The 26,166-nt window shown below is 44.8% G+C and overlaps 1 protein-coding gene across 1 annotated transcript in view; it reads right to left on the reverse strand.

Moving 5' to 3' along the window:
- Positions 1 to 16,642, reverse strand: part of LOC115902959 (bifunctional heparan sulfate N-deacetylase/N-sulfotransferase 4) — a 64,588-nt gene extending 47,946 nt beyond the window's left edge. Inside the window, exons 1-2 of the mRNA XM_030946964.1 lie at positions 16,056 to 16,642; positions 1,680 to 2,917 (exon numbers count right to left, since the gene is read on the reverse strand). Of these exons, the coding sequence (XP_030802824.1) occupies positions 1,680 to 2,660 (981 nt within the window). The 5' untranslated portion in view covers positions 2,661 to 2,917; positions 16,056 to 16,642. The remainder of the gene's footprint in view (positions 1 to 1,679; positions 2,918 to 16,055) is intronic.
- Positions 16,643 to 26,166: the final 9,524 nt, after the last annotated feature.

Genomic DNA, 26,166 nt, shown 5'->3' on the forward strand with positions numbered 1-26,166 from the left:
AAAAAAGAAATTAAAAAGGTCTGAATCCCAGCAGATGTATTTCCTTGTTATTGTCTAGATATTCAGCAGTGTGGACCGGTTGGTTTTCAGGTGAATAAAGGCATGCACAACATAAATATGGTTCTGAATGCTTTTAACAGCACCCAGCTCTTTCTGCAGCCCCTGGATGTGGGGTTTTCTGCTGTGTCTCCTATAATGAGCACGGAAGCATGGTTGCTGTGCCAATCACAGCTGGAAAGGTTTGCCTGGCAATGTTGCTGACTGCTGGATAGTAATGGGGCTGACTTGGTTTTTTTCCTGCATAATGAGGTGATTCCAGAGCTCAGCTCTGAATCTCCAAGTGTCCCTGTGTGGACACTGCTCTGCTGGCAGTGGGGGCTCTTGAACTGCTGTGGAACAGTAACAGGCTTCCTTAGTGCAGCAAACCATGTCAGGAAGACACTCTCAAAAAGGTGCAGGCAGGAAGCTATTGCTGAAAAACTTGTTTCACAAGTGCCTTTGGAGTGAATTTCCTCTTGTGTATGAGCCCTTGCTCAGAGCATTTCCCCATGTATTTCCAGAGAGAGAGCACTTGATTGCTGGGCTTGTGCACAGTGCTCAGATCTCAAAGGCACCAGGCACTCCAAGTGCTTGGTGCTCAGAATCAGCCCTGATGAGCATTCATACACCTGGTGTGGCTAATGGAATTACCCCAAGTGTTCTGATGTACAAAATTGTTTCAGTTGTATGAGAGACTACTGCTCTTGCTGGGTATTTGGCTACCCCAATGGTCTGGAGAGGAGGCAGATGAATATAGAAATTGTAAAAATGGAAATAAGGGTTTAGAAATGAAATAGAAATGTGCTTTTAAAAACAAAAGGCTTGTTTATTGTTCCTGAAAGCATTGGGTATTTGCAGGAAAAAACCTCCAGAATAAAGGCTGGCGAATGTGATATTGCATGCTTAGGGATTCAATTAATCTCTGACTATGATTCCCACATGTGGAAAATGACAAGAAATACCTGTCATGCTGTTGAGCTCTGTCTATTCTTTCCAAGCTGCACACATCTTTGAGAGTTACTCTGAACAAATTTAATGGTGTCCCTGGATACAACAAATCAGGAAAATAAGTGTGGAGGAGCCCCCAGTGAGTAGTCTGTGGGCCTTTCACTCTGTCAGATGGCTATGTCACTTGCTTAAGTGCATGCTGTGCTTCCACCCTGTAACTGGTAACTTTAAATGCTTACCTGCTAGTCTGGTAATGAAAATTATCCTGCTAACTCTTAGGAGTCATGCTGGGGCTGTGACTTCTTCAAGCTCTTTTTTCCCTTTTGCTCTTTTTGTTTTTTTTTAATGCAGTGATAGTGAGGTTTAAAAAGGCAACTGTCTTGTACTGTTCTGGCTATTTGACAGCAATAGTGAGAGAAATAATACAGAACAGGCCTCTAGAAGATATTATATATGTGCGGGATATTGTATACGTGTATGCCCCTACAGATTCATAAGTGCATCTCTATATGTATGTGGGGAACATGGCTTTTAATCTCAGGCTGTGGTTTATGTATCTGCTGCCTGCACTTGTGCACTTCCAGCCCTTACCAAGAAAAAGAGCTGCTCAGCTTTTTCAAGCTTTGCCTCCTTTTAAACCCCCCTTAGCACGTACCCATGTCTGGAATGGTATCCCCCAGTTCTTGCCTTACCTTCACATCGTTGACGTTCATCCTCGTCCCCTCCTTCCCCACGAAGATGTCGTCGATGTCCACCAGAATGTACCTCTCCAAGGAGAGCGTCAGCTTCTTCCCTGACAGGAAGGAGATGGCATCGATGAAGATGAGCTTGTGGAGCCAGAAGGTCAGGTTGTTCCCAAAAAGGACTCTCTGGATGCCGTCGTGCAGGCCCAGGTCCTGGATGACGGTCGCGTGGAGAGCAGTGCGGGGCAGCGAGGCCGGGGTGGGCCTGGCGGGCTGCAGCTCGCCCAGCAGCACGGGCTGGTAGGTGGAGTGGTTGAACTGGAACACGGTCCAGTCCTGGCCGGGCAGGGGGCCCTGCTCCAGCCTGGGTGCTTTGGTGATGCGCAGCAGGGGCGAGCGAGGGTTCACCATGCAGTCTTGCAGGGCCACGTTGTTGTACAGCTGCAAGGGCAGCCCTTTCAGTCTGCTGCTGGGGGAGCTGTTCTCGTTGGCTTTATGAAAACCAATTATGCTAACACTGTATTCCACACAGTATTTTTCCAGAAGCTCTCTATTCCACGAGTCCATGGACACGTACTTTAAAATATTCTCGTATATAACGATGGTGTACTTCCCTCTCCCATTATCTGTGAGAGGAGGAATGTCCCCCTTGGCTGGTGCAATGACCATGTGGTACTGAAACTTGCTGGACTCGAGGATGGCTATGATGTCTTGCCCCAGCTGGGAGTACTGGCTTTCCACAAACAGGAGCACAGTGGGATCAGTCCTAGAGGGATCAATTGGCTTAGGTGTTCTCAGCTCTGCAGACCTGTAGGGCAGAAGTTTGAGGTCCTCACACTCTGCTTGCCCAGTGGTTTCCACAAGGGCCATTTCCTGCTTGTAGCCAGTGTAGAGGAAATAGGCAGAGATGACAATACTTGCCAAGCAGAAGGTGGCCAGGAGAATGACCAGAGTTCGGAAGCTTCTGCGGAGCTTCCCGATGAGATTCATCTTTGGCGGGGCTTCCAGCTCCTGCTGGGCTTAGCACTCTTCCAGGTGCTCCTCCTAAAGTGCCATGGGAACGAGGAGTTGCAGAGGTTCCCCTTCCAAGGTGTTCATGTGACCATTGCAGTGCATTTATGAGACATTCGGGGGGGCTGTAAGGCTGTCGGAGCGGGAAGTCAAAGGATCCGGAAAGACAAATTGGAAGAGGTTTTCTCAGAGAGCAGCAGCTGCCAATAATCAATGAAGAGGACTCTTGACATTATCTGCAACAAGAAGTAAAAGAAGAGTAAGTAAAATAAAATCCATAAAGCAATTAAAACCACACATTAATAAGGCCAGTGATTGATACTGGTAATGTGAGTAAAGAGGGAAGTTCCTGAGTAGTTCAAGGAGCACTCAGTGTCACTTGCTTTCTTGGTGCATTAAGATAAGCTGCATTAAACAGCTCCCCCGTGTTCTTAGGATACAGAAATGAACCCTGAACACAACTTCTTGAGCATGTGCATCTATTTATCAGCTGTTCTTATCTAAAAGGTGTCGTTGCTATTGCAGATGGCAACAATGGAAGATTTTAGGGGCAAAATTTGGAGCAAGTGAATCTTTGATAAATCTGGGACTATATTCTACATCAAATTCAAACTCTGTAAGGGATAAATTCTGTGTTGAGTTGGAGAACTAATGTGACCAGAGTGAATGACATGACAGGAGTTTGAGGAGAGATTTGTAGGGCTTTCTTTTCAGTTTCCATTCTGCACTTGGAGCGATCAGAGTTCATGGTCCGGTTTAGGAACTATAAAGATTCTGTGGGGGTTTTCCAAGTGAATGAGCAGGCTGCTACTAATGTGGGGTGCAGCTGTGCTTGGCTCTGCCTCCCTCGGGGATCAATGGGAGGTGCTGTGTGGCAAGAGATGTACCTCAAGGAAGCTGTTTTAGTACTAGGTGGGCAAGTGGGTGGTGTGTGTGCTGGTCCATGGCACCTCTGGCTGAAGCCCTCAGCCTCTGGTCTGCCCCTGTGTGGATGAAGTACGAGGTGCCTAAACCTCATTGCTCTAAAGGCCTTGTGCAATTCCTGGCAGTTCTGCCTCAGTTCGTGAGAAATTGCCACTGGTAACAGTAAATCCCATGATTCAGAGACAGTTAAAGCTAACTAAATAAATAGCCCATGCTGCTCTATGGATTTAAGTAGGAATTAACATCTTTGTGAATTATTGATGTTGTTTGTCTGTTGGAACAATGTGAGACAGTAAACAATGAATGATTTTGGAACTGCTGGGAAGAAATACTTTTTCCAGGCAGATCCTTCCCAGCTGACGTGTCCTCTTCCATTAACTCAGATTACACTTTTGACTTGTGTTCTGGAAACTATTCATTCATGTTAAGGTTTGCACCTAAAACTAGAAAATGCTTGTAAGAAGCATTTAGAAAGAAGGAGTTGTTTTCTGAGACCATTTGTGACTCTGGCAGGTTGAAGCTCTTATCTGATTTACCTTTCTCGCTGGAAGCTTGGAAGGGGATATTGATACCACTGTGTGCTGTTCCAGAAGTGATCCTGTTGTGTCACACAACTGGCCAAGAGGGGAGTGAGGTAGGGACAGAAACAGGAAACCTCTTCTGCATTTACTCATCTCTTATGTGTGAGAGAACAAATGTAAAGAGAATCGCATCTACCATTAGGAAATTGAAGTCGTCCTGATAATCTTAAGAGTATTTGCCCTGCTTTGGTGCTTCCCTTGTTCTACAATTGTCTGCTTGCTGGGATTTCACTTCTTATTAAACCTCCAATTAAGATTCCTTCAAAAGATAACACTGGATCAAGTGAAGCATCCTCTGCAAGACGGTGTTGGAGTTTGGGTGACATTGAGGACTCACTCAGGGCTTTATCAGATCAGGACTCCTGCTCTCCGTGGGAGGGGCAGCCTCCAGGGCTGGGTCATGTGTCCCCCCCCAAAGAGCTGACTGCAAAAAGCCTGTTCGCTCAGCACCAGACAGGCAGGTGACTGGGAAAGCATCTTGAACTCCCGCTCTCCGTGCTGTGCATCCTCGGCCTGCTTTGGGCACTAGAGGGCAATCGCTTCTTGCTTTTGCGAGACAGCGCCGGCTCTCCCCTCGCTCCCCAGCCCTGCCTGCGGTCACGCTCCCGCCAGTAGGCTTCGCAAATCCCCAGGGCACGTAAAACACCTTAATTAAGACTCCGATGTTTAAAATTAAACACAAGCCAGGAGTTCTGCTCGAAGAAATGTGCCGCTGGGTCACCCTGGATGTTTTGCAGATGTTTCAGCCTCCACCTGTGGCACAAGGGAATAGCTTGTGAGAAGACCTAAAATGGCGCAGTTTTTCTCCAGTGTTTGGCCCTGCTGGATCTCCTGGGTACTGGTATTGCGAGCTGTCAAAACAATAAACTTCATGAATATTATAGCTTGTGTTACTGAAACAGGAGAAGCCCCTGACTTTATACTAGTCAAAACAAAACTATGGTCTTCATCACTAATTATTTCCTCCCAATAACACTGGTAAAATCTCATTGAGATAAAATACTAATAATCAGATTTCATGTTAGCTACTATCCATCGTATGTAGACATTGTAATTAAGTGCAAGTATTCCCACGTATTGAGATGTATAATTACATAAAATTGATAAAGAATTTAAACCTCCATAAGGAAACCTGGCATTGGAGCAGACCTTTTTTAGTCTGCCCATTGTTTTTCAACTGCTGTGTTGAACTGATTATACTGTTCAGGTAAAAAAAGAATGGTGTGAAGTAATTAAAGGTTATGAAAATAAATCAGCTAAATTAGCCATTAGTGGAACTTTCTCCAAGGCATAATTGGAAGTTAAGTGCCATTTGTGCCTTTGAAACTCTCCTCCTTAAAGTTCAACAGCTTTACATTCACTCCAGAGTTCAACTATCTTCGGAGAGTTCCTGTGCTAGATGAATTTGAACAACATGAAAATAGGCCATATTTCATAATTAGTGTTATTTATGGAGTTTCATTTTGGTAACTGGTATTTGAGGTTCTGTGATCACTGATGAGCATTCACAGACTCTCCAGGGAGGTAAAGGCTGAAGCTGGGCACATTTTGTTGAGGAATCAAGGCTGCACTCATCCAGGGTTGGTCCGTCAGTACATCTCGTCCATTCAGCTGCTTTGCTCCATGTGGGGCCTTGGCCCAGCAAGAGCAGAGCGCTGCGGTACAGCTCTGTTGTGATGTCAGACACATCTGCAGGGACTCTAATTTTTCTTTAATTCAGGCAGCTGAAGAAAAATGGAGGTTTAAAAATTGCTGCCTCCTTGCTAAATAACACTTCCTGCTTGCCCGCAGAAGGGCGTTTGATGGATGACTAAAGCGTGCTGCTTCTGAAGATGATTGATTGGGAGATTAGGACTTGACTATTTAAAACTGATGGCACAACAGCCAGGAGAAGCAGCCCCCTGGTAATGCCATGTGGTAGCTGTGCAGCAGGAATTCAAGCTGGCTCCTCGTGGGCAGCTCCCATGGGCACAGCTTCCCCCAGGGCTCGGTGCCTGAGCCAGCACACTTGGCGAGTGGGCTGGGGGAGCTCCTCTTACCTCTGATCATGGTAGGCAGAGGATCTCTGAGCTCCTTGAGCTTATGGGAAGTAGAAATATGGATATGAAGCCATCAGCTGTGCTGGCTCACCCTGAGGATGGAGCTAACGGGATTGACATCTGCAGTGGGTTCAGAGCATGTCAGTGCTGGCACTGCCCAGCAGAGCAGCAGGACTCTGGTTGTTCCACAGCACTGCGGCCATTCCCAATCTCCTGTCTGCACCACAGTGCACTGCTGGGAGCAATTCACCTGGAGGCAGGCCAGAGCTTTCCCTTCCTTGTTCTGCCAATAAATCAGAAGTCAGAATGTCTTTATTGTCTATATATAAAACTTCCCTTTAGGCTAAAAACCTAATGTAAAGCCTTTCCTTTTTCTTTTTTTTCTAAGCTTGTATGAGTCCTGTCATTTACTACCAGCCCAATGAATTATGACAGCTGCCTTGCTGCTCCTTGCATGGGACTCCTCATTCATTACAGAAACAAGCAGCCTGATTTGAGTGATGAATGACTCCTGGTGACCATTTGCAAAAATTCAGGGTTTCTGTTCACTGAGGAAGGAGAAAAAGTGCATTTTTTTATTTTCTTTCTCTCAGAAAAGTTTACAGGAGATTTTTTGGCTGAGCTCACAAAACTTACATCCTCTTTGAAAGTAATTTTTTTTTCCAAACTTGGCCAAGCTGCAACGTGTTTTGTGTTTGTAAATGTGGCTTTGCTTGAGAGGGGTGTCGGTACCAGCTTCTCATAGCTCATCACAAGGTATTAGAAAACTCTTTTTGCCTAGGATAAGGCCAGCTTCTGAGCTGATAAGGGCTGCAGAGCTTCTGACTTGTATTTTATCATTTCTGAGTGGAGAGGCTGCTCAGTACTTTCACCTCTTTTGTTTCTTTTCAATGCATAATCATGTGTAAGTTAAACGTCCAATTTTTCGGTGTTTTCAGCCGTTTGATCAAGTCTATATTGTACATGTAATCTTGTGTGATTTCAGAAAGCTAAATGATGCCAAAAGGTGAAGTCAATAATCAATGAATATAAAGCAAAGACTTTGAAATACTTCAACTTGTGCACTTGATGAAAGCTGGTGTGATTTTTAGCATGAAACAGTACTTGGAAGGGAGCTGTTTGACCCTTCTGACTTCTATTTCTCTTTGGCTTTGAGCTTTTCCAGATGATTTCAGAAGGTGGTGAAAAGGCTCCCTGGTGGAGCAGGGGTTGGAGGGTGATTTGCAGATGAGTTTTGCCCATAGGGATCTTCTCACACCTGTGCACATCCTTTGGTTCCCCAGCCCAAATGTGACATTTCATGTGGCTTAGCTCCTTGCAGAAATGTGTTTTAAGACTTAGCCAGACCACCCTTGTGGTGAGTGCTGCCTGATGTTCAGCCTCACCGCTTCCTTCTTGTGACCCGTTAACTTCCGGCAGTCCCACGGTCATTTGGACCACCCAGAAATTCCGTAAATATCCCATCTGGGATGTTTCAGTGAGGCTTCCTCCAAATGGCACCATTCATGTGTCTCTAATGCATTGGTATTTCTGAACATAATGGGTAGTTGCAATATTTCCTCAGGAATTTCTGACCCGTGCTTTCTCTGGAGTGTCAGGTGTGGGAGCCCCCAGAAATCACTAATTTAGGTATGGTCTGAGGAGAGCCATGCATGAAGAGAGAACCTATATATGTATTTTCTGTTTCTTGACAGAGTGGCTCTAGTGATCATCACAACAGATAAGTGTTAGTGACCACACTCACCATCTGAGCAGCTCCAGATGTTGTGTGGTGGCACAAAAATTATCGCAATACACATGATATTTGGATGTCACAGGCAAAACATCTTAACTCTCACGGCAGACTTAATTTAATTATTATTTTAAATATACCTTCTCAATGCAGTTTCTAATAAATGCGTCTCTCTAGCGTGAGTGATGGTGTTAAGATCCACCACTTCTCACCAGTAACTCACCAAAAATTCAAGAAGCTAAACAGCATTAAAGGGTACAAGCCTGGCTTTCCCAAGGTCACTCAGACACCCCGTGGCTGAGCTGGAAACAGCGGCCCCTTGCATGATGCCCTTCAGCAGCTGTTTCTTGATGTGCGTAGGACAGCAAAAGGCTGAGAAGGTGGTGTTGAGAGATGATCTGAAGGGCAGCAGCTTAGTGCCAAAGCCACAATGACAGAACCAAAATGTCAGGGCAGGGAGTTGGAGCTGCAATCACAGAAGTGTGTGCCCTGCAGGACTGAGTCCTTGCTTTGCTTTCCTGGTGGGATTACTGGAGAGGGCAGGTGGAATCACCACACTGTCAGTGCCCCAGCCCAGGGGAATGGAGGTGAATAAAAGCAGGCTTTGCACGGTGCTCTGAGGCAGCCCACAAAACATTGCCCTGACTTGATGCAGCAAATCTCCTGCTCTCACTTGGTTAATGGCTCTTCATCACTTTTCAATTCATAGTTTAATGCTCCAATGGAAGCCAATTTGAATTCATTTAACTCTTGAAATAAAACTTTTGTGAGATGCTGTATCAGATGTTTTATTACAGTCCATCTATTCTGGTACTGTTTTCCCCTTTCCTAAGGCTGTCAATTAGCTATCCAGTTCCAAGAGAATGATTTGTGCTGTGAACTCAGCTGAGACACAACATTTGTGCAGTAGAATGGCTGCCTAACTAGGACTCCTAAAAGCCAATCAATGCAGTAGCCAAACTCTGTACGTGTTGCTTGATTGGGCAGACAAGCAAAGCCATTAAAAAAATTGCTAAACCCCTTTTTTATAGTTCTATTAGCAACCAAGTAACTGCAGATTTTCTGTATTGATTTTGAAAATTTACTAAGGATTACAGGTTGATGGGTGATTACTAAAACTTTACTTTTACAAAAAAAAAGAGATATATTCCCAGGCTCTGGAACAGCCTGTTAGAAGCTGAACTATTTGGTCTTTATGCTTTTTTCTTTTAATAGTTAATTGTTTCCCACACTTTCTGTTGTCCTCTTGCTTTTCTGGGAGCTAAAAACGTTTGCCACCATGTGAGATAATTAAAATGCGTCCACTCTTATACCAATGCCAAAATATTTCACTGAATAACATGTTTTGTGGTGTCTGTATCCTGTCACAGGGACTATTTGAGAGTAAGTCAGATGTGGTCACATCTGTGCTAGGAATTAAAAGGAGGCCACTAACTTATTTCAGAGGGACTACTGCTGTCACATAGTAGTGATCTATTGCTACTGCAGAGGAAGTCTATTTAAACCCAGATAACAAAGACTTTATACTTAAATCTCTCATACAGCACGTTTGCCACATGAAATTTAAACAGGGCTTTATTCTGAGTTTGCTCAAGCCCAGTTCCAGCCAGTCAGACACAGTTTTCAAGCTCTGTGTACATTGATTCTCATTATAACAGCTTCCATTTATTTATTCTTTGAGTAATTTCTGCTGGAGTCCCCTATCCCTATCTTTGTCCTCACTGGCCGAAGGGTTTGGTTATTGTTAGAGGATTTGGTAGAAAAAGAGGGAGAAGACACAGAGTTTGGTCCCACCAGTCTCTGATCAGAGCAGATGTGAGGACTGGAGCATCATCCAAGCCCCCAGTCCTGGTGACAACCGGGCAGGGCTTGGCAAGTACTGGCTTCCAAGCAAAATGGAGCAAGGAGAGTAAATGAAGCCAGGGTGGCCCTCCACGTGTGCCTTCTTTTTTTTTTTTTTTTTTTTTGTGTGTGTGTGTGCTTCTTGGACTTGTGAACAGCTTCTAAAGGGGAAAATTTGGTCTCTTCCCCCTTGCTCATAAGTACTTGCATTTAGCACTGCTTCTGTTGCATGGCAGTTGGAAAGTAGCAAGTTAAGTTTATAATATCTCTCCTTTCTCTTCCTAGTCTTAGTTCTACTCTAGGTTCTAGGCAGTCCTCCAAGAAAATGTTGAGTCTTAGTACCAGTTCTTTACAGGCAAGATCAGCTTTTTGTGGGGACCACTTAGGGCTGCGCAATGACTGCCGTCAGTAAACCTAATCTAGACAGAGAAATGTGGTCATGTAACAAAAATACTACAATATCCAAGAGACTTTCTCTTGAATGTACTTAAGTGTTGCAGACAAGACAGTCAGAGGAAGTTTTATGCAAGATGATTAACACAAATTGAAATTCTTGCCATGAAATGACTGGAGGGGTACTGTTTGCCTACCAAGAGGAAAAATGCTTTATGGTGAAAAGATAAGGCAGAGGTAGAACCTTTGATTTCTGTCTCTGCCACTATCATGTTTTGCCCTCTGGAGGCCAATGATTTTTTTCAATATTTCATTTTCCCTGTCTTTGTTGAGGAATACTGGTCTGTTCTACCTTTAACATGGGCATTAGCTGTAAAATGCTCTAAGATTATTTATGTTTGGTTCGGATGTGTATAGCAGGGATATTGCAAAGTGTGCTTTTGGGAAAGCCAGTGCAAAATTCACGCTTTCATGTGCAGGCAAATGTGTTTGCTGTGCTTGCTTCCTATTTCTTCTTTTTTGTTGTACCCTGGTTCAATTCCTTTGTGTTTATTCCTGCCACTGCTTTATGGGGTTTCTCTGAGAGGAGCCACTTTGTCAGCCAAATGAAAGATCTCTGTAGAGATTGCTGGTGTGTCATCTGTGACCTATAGATACTGTTTTGCTCTTGGCTCAAAATACAAACAAATGTTTCCTTTTGAAAGATCTATTCTGTGTTTTGTCTAGATAAAGTTCAATTTGGAAATGCCACTAGTAGGATAAGGGTCCTGCTTGGGAATTCAAGGGATTTTTTTTGTTGAGTCACGCTGAGCTCAGAGACTGGAACTAGAACTAATTCCATTAGAGCTCTGTGATGGAATAGAGAGGCTTTGATTAACCTCTTGCTTTCGTGGAAAATCTGTGTTGATTGAACTACTGAGGCATTAACTGATTGTTGAAGGGGCAGAGTGTGGAATAAAAAAAAATCCAGATGGTTGTCAGTCTTTCTGAACATAGTGCCCCTGAATCAGGCTGGAATTGTCTTTACATCCCTGTCCTCCTGTCCTGAGGGCTGGATGTATAACTCCACTTGGTTTTCAATAACAATCTCCAGGGTGTATCATGGACAAGGAAATCCAGCCTGGCTTTCTGGGTTATGGAAGGGGCTGACAAAATTATGTCTCATCATTTGACACAATATCTTGTAATCCTTAAAGCTCAGTTTTAGGTAACTCTATATACATAGAGACTTTATTTTCTGCCTGAACACAAATATTTTTTTCCATGGAGGAGAAAGCCTTTCGGGAGGTCCTTCAGTTAAAAACCTGAGTGTGCAGAATGATTGCCTGTGATTGATGCAGACACATGGAGCTTGCACCAAGGCTGATGGGGAGTTAGTCTGATGGGAGCCTGTCACGTGTTTGGAGTCATGCAGGGCTCACTTTGCTTGCTATGTGCACGTTGGATATCACAGAATTCTCTTAGTCTTTAACTGTGATTTTTGAGGTACAAGCAATGGTACCATGCCCTTCTGCAGGTGATTAATTCACCAGGATGCTGATGCACAGTTCCACTCTAAACAGCAGGACTCTAAGGGGGCAGAGTAGTGGAGCCATTTAAAATTGCACCCTGAATAGGGTCTACAGAGTAGTAATAATTAAAAATGCCCTATAGTTATACCAGCTATTTAGGGGGGTAGAATGCAGGTAGTCTGGTAAAATATCAAGGCATTGGGCCCTGCTTTTTTTGGTTTAAATTAAAAAACCCTGAGAAGCTTTGAGGGCTTTAAAATCAAACGTGATCAATAAGTCTAATTTCTGTATCTTACCTAGAAGCCTAGAAGAGTGCACTTTCCTCTCATTTCCAAACATTTCTCTGTGAATCACTGACCACCTGCCCTCCCTTCTGGTGCTTTAGGGGGTGATCTATACCCCAGTGAGAGAGATTAAATTCAAGAATACCCTGAGGGTCTGGAACTTGAGCTCTGGCCTCCTCCTTGCACAATATGGTCCCATGGAAAAGGACAAGATGTTGGCTGGAACAGCCCCTGGAAGTAGAGCACAGAGGAGGTGGGTGCATATTTCATGACAGACTGCTTAACTTTCCAAACAGCCGCCTCTTTTACGGCCAGCAGCTACTATTAATTATTTATCAGAACACTTATTTATACACTAAAAGCTAAATGCAATCCTTTCAGTGGAGCCTGGCAGAGTGTGGGCTGGAATAAGTAGCTGTGGATAGTCCTTCAGGAGGGGAGGTTTCTTGCAGAGCTCTGCTCAGGGGAGAGCCTGTCCACATGATTCTCTCTGCTGTTTGTGCCTGGTGCTGATATTTACATGTGGGAGATGAAAACCCAGCCATTAGTAAGAGTCTGGAGCTGTGGGGCATCAGCCTGGTCTCCCTTGGCCAGGTTTAGGAAGGAGAGTTCTTATGCCACCAGCATCCAAGGAGGAAGAGGGAATCCCTTCCTTTGTGCTTCCTTCCTCATGAAGGAAGCCCACCCTGCTCTGGCTTCTCCTTCTGTGTTTGCTCTGGCTCTGTAAAACCCATCCTTGCAGCAGAGGAGGGAGGATGAATTTGCTCCCTTTGCCTCCACTTGGGGAGAGCAGCTGTGACCCCTTCTGTAGCCAGAGGGAAGGGAATAGGTTTTAATATTTCTCTGTTCCTTTTGAATTGAGTTCAAATGGCCATCCATGACTTGTGGTGCCAATGTGTTTTCCTCATCAAATACTGACATGGTTTCTACACTGGTGTGCTGTTGCCATGTAATTCTGGTGGCATTGCTGTTTAGGTAAAATATTATTATTTTTCTATAGCAACTGTTAGTTTCAGTAGGAATTCCAATTCCACTGTAATTATTAGAGACAGTAGTTGTAATAAATGTTTAGGATTGACGTGCATGATTTTCATTTTCTTCCAGTACCTGATGCTTTTAATGGCTCAATTTTTCTAATTTGAATGTTGACACAGATGGAGAATTGATTCTGAATTTCTATCTAGCACTCTTCTGGGTGGCTTACCTTGGTGGGGGGCATTGCTTTAGCATCTCAAGAGGAGAGAGAGACTTGTTGCTGTGAGCTTTGCCTTCTTCAGCCTATCTCAACAGGGGAGACAGGACTCTTTGATGTTCCACCCAATTTCCAGCAGAGACCCTTCTCCCTAGGAGTCCAGCCCTTCTACCTCCTCTAATGGTCCTCAACTGCATCCCAGGCCTGAGAACAAGGGATCTGATGGGCTGCCCCCTTACACTGTGCTCCTTAACACGCACAATTTCAACCCAGGCTCCCCTCCCCTTGGAAAGTGTGGAGAGCCCTTGGCTCACCCTAAGCTCAATGCCCTGTTCCTGAAATGACTCCCCAGGCTGGGCCAAGTGCAGCTTCCTGCACAATTCCAAGGTAACCTTTCCTTCAGCCATCCAGGCCCCAGCTTGCAATGCCTTGCTGCTCTCAGCCCAGGGGTTGCTTTGTTCAGAAAAGCCAATGGTGTGGGTATGGAAAGCAGTTTCTTGAATGCACCTATGGAGCTGCAGAAAGAGGGTTGGGATTGGATACTCTTTAAGGTCCCTCCCAACCCAAACCATTCTTAGATTCTGGGGTTATGGAAGCTTAGCAAGGCAAACACTTGATGGAAGCAAACAGCAGAGTATTCATGCAGCTGAAGCTCAGCCAGCCCTATGGTCCTAGAGGCAGTCAAAGCAAAATTGTTTGTGGGCAAATCAGGATGATTTGGAACAGAAATAATACTTTTTTTTTTTTTTGTAGAAGTTCATTATATGGCTTGCTTTACTGCTTGTAGAGAAATGATGAATCTTTTTCTGGGGACATAGAGTTAAATGCAATTTTTTGTTTATCTAACTGAAAACTTAGAGTCAGAACTAATAGGAACTCATCAGCATTTTCTGTGCTCAGTATTGCCATGGGTTTGCAATATACGGTCACATTTTCCTTGAAGTATCTCATTATACTGCTGGGATAATTCCTGTACTGCAACTTTAAAAAATAAAAATCTTTACTATTAGCATATTTTTATCCTGCTCATAGTGACTATGGCAGTTGAACTCTAGAGCAGCTCATGATTCCTGCACAGTGCTAAGGCTGATCATGACCATTACAGAGAGTGATACAGCAGATATCACAGCCTCTGAACACCCATAAAGTTTTAATAGGACTTGCAGAACTTGATAGTGTGAGTTAATAGGGTGTTCAGGCTGAAAAGGATTTGTATGTGGTGTGTGTGTGCGTGTGCAAGTGGTCAGTCACTGAAGCATCCTGCTCTCTGCTGAAATGTAACCCTTTGAATTTGATTTACTCTGATAAAAGGCAAGTTAGAGGAGCATTTCCCCAGCCTTGCAGAAGAGAGTGGTGTCAACAAGACATGAAGGTACTCTGCTTTCAATTCTGAGGCTTTCAGACATTAGGCATCTATTATGAATCCAAAAAAAGGGCCATGTTCTGGGGAAATGGCACAAAACCTGACAGACAGTTGTAGATTTGTGCACAGAGCAATGGCATGAGGAACATCCAACCCAACTGAGCAGATATCAGAGGATCTGATTGATAAGATTCAGGAGGGAGCTCGAAGCAAAGAATTTCCTTAGTTAAACGGACTTGGCAGTTCACAGCCCACCCCAGCCCCTCCTTTAGAGCAGCATTTCCAGAAGCCAGGCAGGCAGTGCAGCTTTAGGGAGGGGAAAAGGTGCGTGGGGAGAGTGCACAGACAGGATAGGGCAAGACAGGGAGCACCTGGAAACGTGGCCAGCTACTGAAACTTTGTGAAAAGGAGATCCTGCTGTCCTTGCACAGGCTGAACATTTATGGTAGGAGGATCACGATTCAAGCTACTGAAGAAATGGGGTGAAAATGAGTTATTTCTCTTTTTATCTTGTTCTCTGAGAGCATTCACAGCTAGGAGAGGTGGAGTAACCTGCTACAGCGGGTAGGCCAGATTCTGCAGCATTGATTCCCACAGAGGGAAGGAGGGAGACTTCAGGCAATATGAATGAGAATGTGGAAACTGTATGTTTTACTAACAGGAGTTAGTAAAAAATGACCTGGTAAATTCCCTGGGGAAAAGAGAACTTCCTGAGGGTGGGGTTTTGTTGGTATGTGTGCTTAGGACAGTGCGGGGCTTGTGGGAAGAGACTTCTTCACCTCTGAGCATTTTCCTGTGAGTGTTCATTCCCAGCAGCAGTGACTTGGAGTCCCTGTGCCAGCTGTGGGATAAAACCCCTGGGCTGCTGCTGAACAGGGCTCTGGAGCATCTGAAGAGCCCACACTGATTTCTTCACTATGTGTTAGCTCTTACTGCCTCTAACAATCCTTGCTTCCACTCTATAAACGATCATGCTGTTTAAAAAAAAAAATGTTTCTGACAGATGTAGTTTGCTATCAAAGTGCTGGAAGAGAGCAAATCTGTAGGTTTTGGCTTCCACTACTCTTGCTTTGGTGCATATTTAATGTATCTCCATGGAAAGCTTCTACCAGGTCATTTTAGTGCAGTAGTTCCACTGAACTTTGCTGGATGGTAGCAAAAAAGGCAAAGGATGTAAAGAAGACTAAAGAAGCAACTGTATCCTCTTTTCCCCCTTACCTAACTTCCCGTGCTCTCCCTTCTCTGGCCTTTCATACATGTAGACAGACAGCTGTTTCCCTTGGGAACATCTCTTGGCATCAGGGGCACTTGCATGGTAAAGACTATCTCAAACTTCCAAATAATCCTGGGGATGCCAGGCTCCGGGCAGCTTTTGGAAGCACTTACTGTGCAGAGGTTCCAGGCAGATCATTGGACACGCTGGATATTTGTACCTGCTCTGAGTGTAGGCGCTGTCTGTGTGCTGGTATGAATGTATGCCCACAAGCAGAGGTTGAGAAGCTGAACAGCTTACCTAGAGAAGAATTTCTTTCCTGGTGCGCAGCAAAGAGACTCCTGCTATTCAAAGCTCTTCACGGGGCTCCAGGTGAACCAGGCAGAGTTCTCAGTTGCCAGTAGCTCTCAGCAGCATCCCAGGAAGGCTTCTCTTGCTCCTGCCCCAGTCATTGAACTCCACCGGCACAGTCACATCTCATTTGTACCCAGCCTGTCCTTTCAGAGCGAGCAGCCAGCTGGAACGATCCAAACCTCTGCTCAGCACAGCGTTCCGAATGCAGTTTTCTTCTTGGGCACGGGTATGACGCCGGGGAGCCGCCAGGCTCCGGCAGAAAGGCTGCGAGAACTCTGGGATCAGCCCAGGAGCCACTGCTCGCGGTCCTGCCGCCGGCGCCGCGCTCCGAGTGCCGGAGTCAGCCTCCGGCTCCCGCGGATCTCCGGCAGCAGCGAGGCGGCTTCGCGGGGCTGCGATTGGCAGCAGCGACCGATTCCTGCCGCTACTCAGCCCGCGGACTTGCAGGGACTCGGAGCTGCTCTGATGTCATTCCGGCCGAGGAGGGGATGCTCGGCGAGGACGCCGCGGCGGAGGCTGGTTCGGAGATGAGCTGCGTTCCTCTCCCGCCGGCCCGATGGATTCCGCGCTCCGCGAGCATTTGCATCATCTGTCATCGTGCGGCTGGACCACCTCCCCTCCTGCCCGCCCCAAATGCGGGAGGGAAGTGCCTCCTCCAGCTCTCGGTTTTACACCTGGAGCCTGCAGCAAAAAGCCTTGGAGCAAGGCAAAGTTGGCAGAATCATCAGAATCATTTTTCTGGCAGGAGGATGCTTGTGCCCCCAGTGCCCCCCATCACTTCTCACTGTCTCCAGGTGCTAAAAAAAGAGGCTTAACAAAATCCCAGCACTGGAAGGTTTTTGATTCCTACACTTGTTAAATCACTGATAAGATCACCTGGTACAATAAAAGGTGGGTTTTAGTGAACGACCAAAATCAAGGAGGAGTCACCCAGCAAATATTCCCTGGCACCAGCAAATATTCGGTGCTCGGAGGTGAAAAGTATTTTCTTGCTGTATGTGACACAAGTTCCACCTATTTGTTGCATAATTTCTTATTAAAATCCTTCATTTCATCCAGCTGGAGACAAAACCAACCTCCACAGCCAAGAAACATGATTGCTACGTGACTTCAAATTATATTACAGAGGCAAAACTAAACACTTTCTATATTAAAAGAATTAGATTTCATTCCAATCTAATTTTCAATTTTGCCAGCTTGACATCTTTCACTCCAAAACTGTTCTTTGTACAATACACCTTGGAATTGAAATTCAGCCAGTTCTGTGCAGCAAATGTGAGGAGAAAATAGTTGTGTTCAAGGAGACTGGAACAGATCCATTCTGAGATGATGAATGACGCTGTAAACTCAGATTTGAATCATAGGAGGGTCAGCTCAACCTTTTGTGTTTCCAAAGCAGCAAGAATAAATGGTGTTCCATGCAGTTCAGCATTTACATCCTTCAGCTGGGACCTTCTACATGAAGAGCTGTTTGCTCTCTGTGAATATCCAAGTTTCAGAAATGGTAGAGATTCTGGACTGGGGACTAATTGATTCCTTCTGGCTAAATTAGAAACTGAGGGAAAATTGAGATTCAAACCACTGAGTAATTTCCTGCAATTCCTAATGACAAAGCACTACCTGAGAGATCTTTAAAAAATGGCCTGGCTCTGGATTTGGGATTTGTTTTCCAAAGACTGTTGGGAATGCTGGGCATGGAGATCCCATTGCAGCTGGGTGGTGAGCAGGTGCCTCCTTGCATCCTGTGTGAATGTCAGAGCTTTGGTCAGGCTGCAAACTAAAACAGCCAAACTGAGTTACAGAGATTCTTCCCAACTCAAGGAAATCTTCTGGTGCAGTTTGTCTGAAAAGTGCCAGAACTTCCATTGCTTATCTGATGGTGTGAAAAGTCCAGTTTGTTGTTCTTGGTACTGCTGTCCTTGGCTCCTGGCTGCACTTGGAGCACTGCAGAGGTGCCTGTGAGCAGGAGGGTTTGGCTGAGGGACAGATGTGCTGCTCCAGATGTGGTGGGAGCAGCGCTCTGCCCCCTGGAAGCCACTACTGCACTGTGGATGTTCCTGGGTGGGCCAGCGGCCAAGTGCTTGCACAAACTGTTGAGTGTTTTGATTCAGATGCTAAAGTCGCTCTTTGAACTGAAATCCTTGGCCTAAGCCCTGCTGTGCTGGGTGAATTCAACATGAAGGAGCAGGGCCGTCGATTCACAGGGCTGCCTCCGGAGCTGTTTGCTCTGCTGGTGATTCACTTCAAGTGTGGGATCAGGAGAATGACTGTGCCAGGGTCTGCCCTCATGAGAAACATGTGGGAATCTGTTGGCAGAATTGCTCCAACTCTGTTCTAGCAGAAAGCACACCAACCCTTGGGAGACAAGAGTGCAGTTTGAATTTTCACTTCCCTCTCCTTTGGGTAGTAGAGAGGATTGAACTCTTCCAGCTCAGTCACAAATGCACTCGAGGTACCTGCAATGTCCTTCTGATCATGACATAATTCTCAAACTCTGCTTGAGGGGAAAATAGACAGGAAAGAAAACAGGACAGCAAGAAACAGAAATAAAGCATGGATAGAGAGGAGCAAGAACACAGGACAAATCCTAGTAATGAAACACTCTATTAATGAGGCAGCACACTTATGCTGAGATCCTTGCCCCAGGATATAAGTTTTTCTGGCTCTTACCCTGCAGCACAGATTTTGCATTGGGTGCTGTACATTATTCTGTAGCTGTTAATCCTCCTGTTGCTTATTTCCTCCCTGTACAGGCAGGCAATCACAACAGCTTATTCTACTTATTTTGGTAGCACAAAACCTAGAGATGGAACCTACCAGTGCTTTGCCCAAAACTTGGTGGAAAACGTGACTTTCTGGTTCTGTACTGTGGATTTGACAGTGGTTGGGTTTTTTGGGTTTTGATGGGGTTGTTTGTCGTTGTGCTTTGTAGTTCAGGTGAAAGTGAGTGTTGCTGTCTTCTGTCCAAATCTTCTTGCAGTTTACACACCTCTCACTGCAATGTCTGTACACATTTTAAAGTATTCAACTTCACACCAGCAGATGTGGAAAACACAATTCCTGCAGTTCTGTGGTTGGAAACACAGAATCCTAGAACCATTTAGGTTGGAATACACCTTTAAGGTTATGGAATCCAGCTATTAACCCAGCACTGCCAAGGCTAAATGATGTTCCTAAATGTGCTGCAGAGCGGGCAAATCCTCTCAGAAGTCAGTGTGTGAACATGTTGTATCTCCCTGGTTCACTCTCCAGACTGTCTGAAAACTGTCACAGGAATGTCTGGATTGACATTCTGTTGCTCCTCTGTTGAGTTTCTGTGGTCTGCCTGCCCCCAGTCTCCCCACCTGTTATTCCAGTGCTCTGAGGACACTGGAATAGGTACTCCCTTCTTCTGCTCTCAAAAACCCCCTCACAGCACCAAGGCCACTCTTCAAAGCTGCCTGCAGGACACAGAACCTTTTCTTTCAGCTCAAGACACATCTATGGTCTTTAGTGAAAGAAAGATGGCTTTTGACACTGAAGTTCATAATAAGTTTAAGAGAACAAAAAAATGACTTTTCCTGGCAGAACCAGCTTTTTCTGGAGCTGTGGAGATTCCTTCTGAACCTGCCTGTAATTCAACAGCAGTGTTTCTTGTTAGACACACAGAGCAGTTCCTCAGATGGTCTAAATTGTCAAAACCTCCCTTGATTTGAGAGGAACTATGACAACTTATAAGAGTTATAGATTAGTCTTAGTTCTCCAGCAGCAGTTTGAGATATGCAGAACTTAATTAACACCAAAAGTGCAAGAAATGCAAAGGCATACTGGAATGTGGTTTGGGTTTCTTTGAGAATTCATGTATTTCATTAAGAAAAGTCTATTTTGTTGTCTTGAGGTCTCAATAAATTGTTAGGGTTTTTCATCTGAATATTTTGGCTCTGGCTCAAAACGTGTCAGAGGTTTTACAGAATCAGAAACGTAGGGATGAAATATGGATACACTTGGAGCTGAGTTTTGTGCATTAGAACTCGGTTAAGGCATTCATGTCTTCTACTGGCGGTGCCTGCCTTGTCCTGGGCTGTTCTTGTTCCCCAGATGTCAGGGCAGAACATACTGCTGGTGGTGCACTTAACCATGAAGTGCTGATTTGCAACAACATTGACAGCAAAAATGCTGCTCAGTCCTCAAGTAAAATTAAAGAATGTAAAAAATAGGTGGATTCCCTGACTGGTGACTTTCTCCAGCTACACAATCTCTTTTCCAGCTTCTATTATCCCCTCTTTATGTTTGGACACACTTGTACAGATGATCAAGGCAAATCAGTGCATACCAGTTCTGTAATGACCTTTATCTTATGCTTTTATTCCTCTGTAAGATAACTTTGATATCCTAGTGTGGCTTTGGATGTATTAGTTTCAGAGAGGGTGCTGGTAGAAACTGATGTGGAAATATCTGTTAAAGCAACATACATTCATTTACAACCAGCATTAGAGCTGCTCCACATACCTCTAATTACATTACTGTTTTATGTCTTAGGTGCTTACTCAGCTATGAAAATATAAACTGCAGTTTTAAGTGCTCCTATTGAGATACCATCAAAGCAAAAATTCGGTTTGTGCTTAATCCACAGCCTGACCTTTGTCACCACTTGTGACACTGAGCCAAGGGCTCCTGATGTGTGAGAGAGGTGGATGTCTGTGTGTATCCATGGAGCCTTCTGGGCTCTGCCCCACAATTTCCTAACAGAATCCTTCCCAGGTTCTGCTTTGGCCTGAAGCAGCTGACAGCTCCTGGGAAGTGAAAGGGACAGGACTGGAGCTTGGAGAGAGAAGAGCTTTTTTCCCAGGCCACACTAGAGTGTAGCAGGAGAGACTAAAGCAGAGAGCAGGTTTAAGCTCTGCTCAGCCCCCTTGGGTTTGTTGTTTGTCCCTGCAGCATGTGACACTGTCTAAGAGCTGTGTCCCCTTTGCTCTGTTTCCATGATGGCTCTTTTTGTGACCTCCCTGTTGGTAAGCAAGTCAGTCTAGTTTTGTAAATCCTTGCAAGAACAAGACTAAAAGCAGGTGCAGGTCCCATTCACCCGACTGCCTCACCCAGAAAAGCTGGCTGCTGTCCCCCTGCATGGCAAACTGTCACAAAACCAGATCTAGGAACTTTGGCTGTGCCCCCGTGTCCCCTTCCTGTGAAAGCTCAGGGAATTATTTGCTGTGTGAGTCACAGAGGTCGTGCTTCACCAGGGGCCACCACAGGGTTTCTCTGGTCCCCAGTGCTGCAGACAGAAGTGGGGTCACCCCGTGGTGCAGCTGCTCCCAGCCCCAGCTCAGGCTGGCCAGGGGCTGGTTTGGCTGGTGACACATTTCGTACAGCTCAGCTCACAGCTCTGCAAGGGGCTCCTGACAGGGTGGGCAGGGCTCTGCTGTTCCCTGCAGGAACTTCAGCAGGGCCATTCCAGCTCCTGCTGATCTCCAGCCAAGCCAGCACCAAAAGCTGACTGATGATCTCCATAGGTTGGGACAATGATCTCTGTGTGACAGCAGCACTCTGCTGCCATGTCTGAGCTGGGGCAGGGCTGCTGAGGAGGGCAGGGGAAGGGGGGCTGCTGACAGACAGCAATGCAGGCCAGCTGCTGGCACGGCAATTATCATAGGGAGTGTGATCCATAACATGAAGTGATGGCTTACAAATCTCAAACCCAAGCATTTCTTCTTTGATTATTAAAAACAAAGGGGCTTGAACTCTCGGTTTGATGTATTAAGTGATTACTTTTTAAAAGAAATTGAGTTAGTCAAACTGGAATGATTCATAAAGTAGCTTAATTAGACCAGAGCTCCAGTGGGAGTCCCCTTTAACTTGTCTACAGAGACTCTTTTAATACTCTCATCCACCTCTGAATTAAAGGTGAGACCAGGAATGGTAGTTTCAAAGGAGAAACTACAAAGAACATTTATCTTTCTCTTTTTGCTCTTCTGTCCTTGCCATCTAGATATCAAGCTTCCATTGCATTCTAAGGATGACTCTTTTCTAGGTTAGCTCACACAAGCAAAGCTTTTTATATCCCCTAATTTAAAACTTAAAAAGCCCTCAAAGTGAAAAATCCGTTACTGACACACTCCCAAACTGGTATTCCTGAATTGCTGTAATAAATGATCCTGTTGTGCAGGGTTTTGTTTCACCTCCTAGCAATTTTTAATTTTTTAGGTCATCCTATTATAATTTGTTTTCTGCTTTATCTGGTGCTATAGGAGGAGGCCTCGTGCTCATGCTTCAGTAGGGTGGGAAATCCTGAAATGGGAAATGGAAGTGTGCCCTAAGGTCTCTTTTTAGACTGATGTGACTAGGCTGTGCTTCAAAATAAAATTTAAAAAACCCACACAGACCTGGGTTCAGCAAAAGGGAGGCTAAAGACTTGAAAATGCTCTAGTCTGACAAGGGAAATCAAGATCATGATGTTATATTTACTTTGAACTGGCCTTCTCTAAAGATGTGAAATCTCTCTGCAGCATCTGCTAGAACGGAGCCAATAAGCTAAAGAAATGCTTTTAATGTCTCAGTGCTATTGCTTTCCTTTGCTGGAGGTAGGAATTGCTTACAGACTTCCAGCACTAACCCTAAAATATCAGGATGGTGGCAGAAGGAATGGTTGGGTTTTTGTTTTGGATCTATAATACAGTTCAGTGTGAACAAGGCCCAGTGGTCATTGCTCTCCAGCCATCTCTTGACTGAGGTTTCTTTTTAAAATATATTTTTATCATGGAAAGAAAACAAAGGTGACTTAATTAAAATGAGCCAAGGAAAATATGGATGGGATAATCCAGAGAGCACTCCAAGTGAATAAGGGCTTGATACTTAACCATTGTACTAGTTAATCATGCTCATTCCTACTTTACTCATGGCACTAATGTTCAGGCAGGTTACATTTGAAAGTATCTGTAATGTATTCTGGAGTTGCATCTTGCCTCTCTGAAGAGTGTGAAAGCACTTTAGAAATAATATTTCAAGTGTTGTTTGCCTGTTCATACCAGTGATGAAGCTACTGCCTTGTGTGCACTTGGGTTTAAGTTTTGTTTATTTATTAAGTGTGACAGAAATGCTGACACACTTGGAGCAGGGCTTCTGTGACCTGAAATTATCACATAAATGCTAAATACCAGTAATGGAGTTATCTGTTACAATTTGAAGGGCATAGACTTGAAAGAAATAAATTACATGATGAGAGGATAGTAGGTTGATTTCTCCTGGTGGTATAAAGCTTTTATGTTCAAGAGAAGTGTTTTAGGAAAGTAGATACTATGCTAAAAAAATTAACAGGACCAGAGAGCAGCAGTGCCGTGTTTCTGTTATAAATCTGTTACACCTTGGGCTCCCATAGAGGGCAATGTTGTATCACAGATGGTTTTAAGCCCTGGATTAGGGGTCTGCCAATTCATCTGTGCTGATGTACCTTAAGGAAATTTGCTGTTACAGTAAATCTGATGGTGCATTTCCCTTCAGCCAGGCTGTGACTAACACACAGAGTATTGCACGCCAAACCACATCACAGAGCCTCGTTAGATGTGAAGGAAATTAATTTTGTAGATTCCCTAATTGTAGGTTGTAGGGGGAAAAGTCCCATTTTAGCTTACAGTGTTCTGTTCAGTAACCAGGTCACAGCAAGTGTGAGCCCTCCTTTAATACAGGTGCTTGGACAAACCCATAAGAAAAAGGACCCAAGTCTGTGGTGTCTGTCCTGGACACAGGGTTTGTAGAGATGTGTCTGGGGTGCATGGAATCCTCTGCATTTCTGATTCTATTCCATGTTTCCTTTCTGTGGGACACATGGGCACAGTTATAGTTGTGCTTTCCTTTTGTGCTTTTCTGGTTTTGTTGTGTTGTCAGCACAAGGCTCTGATTTCCATCTGTCTCAGCCCCCTGGGTAGCTGGAGCACTGAAAGGTCCATGCCCCTTTAAAACAAGCTCATATCCTAAATTTCTCTCCAATAATTACTTACTGTCTGAAATCTCTGCTGTGTTATCCCGCCTAAGCTGTGCAAGTACAGAGTTGGTTAAATTATTTTATTACATCTCTATTCCAGCAGTGACACTAAGGACAAGCCCCACTGTAAATGTTGTACTCCGCCCTGGAGCTCAGTCAGTGAGGCTGAAATCCGTGGCTGAAACTCCTTGTTTCACTGGCTGTTTCCCAGCAGAAGTGATCCAGGGAGCCTCACAGCAGCTTCTTGTTGCTGGCATCTTGGAATTCTTCACAGAATAGGAAAGAAAAGTAACCAACAGGAGCAGAAACCAGAGAGACAAAAAGGAGTAGAAAAAACCCCAAGCTTTTGTCCAGAATGTGAATATGGGCTACCAAATAGTTGGATGTATGAGTGAGTTTGGGTTTTTTGTTTTTTACTCTGAATTCAATTTTCCATCCAGGTTTTTTTACCTGAAGCCAGGTCCCCTCCTGGGAGTCCAGATGCATCCCTAGGGGCTTTCCTGTTGCTGATGTGGCAGTCTGTGCTGGCAGCCAAGGCCTCCTCTCTGGAGCCATATGTCTCATTTTCTGCTCTCTGCTACTTCAGGAATCTGGAAAGAGTGGGAAAGAGCAGGTTGTGGCTGGCAGTACTAGCCAGGGTCCCAAAATAATAGAGGCAATGAAAGAGAAGAATTACAGGAAACTCACAGTTAATGCAGGGGTCTGTGCTCTAGATGACAATTTCCAGCTCTTAACTAATATGAGATTTGGCAGAGTGGGTTTCTCTGCACTTCTGTGGAGTTTGCATCTCATTAATTCAAACATTCAGGGGTTATTTAAAAGTGAGTTAATGACACCTCATGGCATTTGTAGTCATCAATCTGTATGACCCTGATTTAACATGGAACACAGAGTAGGGAAAAGCAACACTTCCCAACACACCCCTGTGTTGGTGAATACAAGAATACATACATTAGACCCAAAAGAATAGTTAGAAGGGAGCTCTGATAAATTTATTTGAGGCTTTCTAGAATGACATGAACACTTGACATTTTTAATAACACATTTTTCAATAATCAATAACTATCCAACACAGCTGCTCTTTGTGTTGCTGTTATTTTGCTGCTAATAAGTCATTGGCAATGACATTCCAATGCAGAATGTTTATGGAAAATGAAGATGAGTAAGCAGCATATATTGAAAGCTGATGTCAGTCATAAATAGGAGCACTGATTATGGCAATGGATCTGTCTCCCATCAAACAGGAATGAGGTGTGGAGTAAGGACATGAGTATGTTCTCCAGAGCTCTGCTCTGTATAACTACAGCCAATTTGCGTAACCTCGGGAGTTTGGATAATCCCCTGTAACCCTGATGTAAGAATTTTAGGTTCTTTGTAAAGCTCCATAATTTGAGAGGCTTTGCACACGTTGGTGAGAAGAATTATAACACCACTTCTGGAACTATTGAAATGCTGCCAACAGAGTTATTGTTGGACGAGGAAAACTGAACGTTTGGGTTAGAAATGTAAAACTCCATAGTAAAGTGCATCCTAGAAGTTTAGTCATGCAAAATATTGACTGGAGTTACAAGTTTTAAGGTTTTATGTCTAAGTGGTAGCAGCTTGCTGCTTCTCAGTGGTGGGATTCTCTTCAAAAACTTCTCACCTTGACTTCTTGTGGAAAACTGGGTATGGAACAGGCAGGAGAGGAAGTGAAGATTTGCATGCAGGGTGTAAGAGTAGGGAATTATTTTCATTGTGCACAAGCCTGGAGGTGGAAGCTCATTTGAGGGCACTCCAGCAGCTCTCCATCCTGCCTGGTGGCCCTGCCATCCAACCCTTGCCTTTCCCAGGCACTGCAGTGGGCCTGACAGGATCCAGGTGCCCTGGACACATCTGTGCTGCCTCTGGCATTCCCAGAGGATCACACCCAGCTGCACCATCTGCACTGGTGTGTTTGGAACCAATTTTGGCTATTAGAGGTTTAGAGTCTTCCTGTGTGTGTCTGTGGGGCTGACTGCCCAGGAGGGAGAGCAGGTGAAAATGCACTGGCCCAAGATCCCCTGTCAGTAACTGCAGTGTGGGGATAGGGAGATTGCAGTGGGGTAGAAATCATTGCATTCC

This window comes from Camarhynchus parvulus, chromosome 4 (assembly GCF_901933205.1).
Source record: "Camarhynchus parvulus chromosome 4, STF_HiC, whole genome shotgun sequence".
Lineage (NCBI taxonomy): Eukaryota > Metazoa > Chordata > Aves > Passeriformes > Thraupidae > Camarhynchus > Camarhynchus parvulus.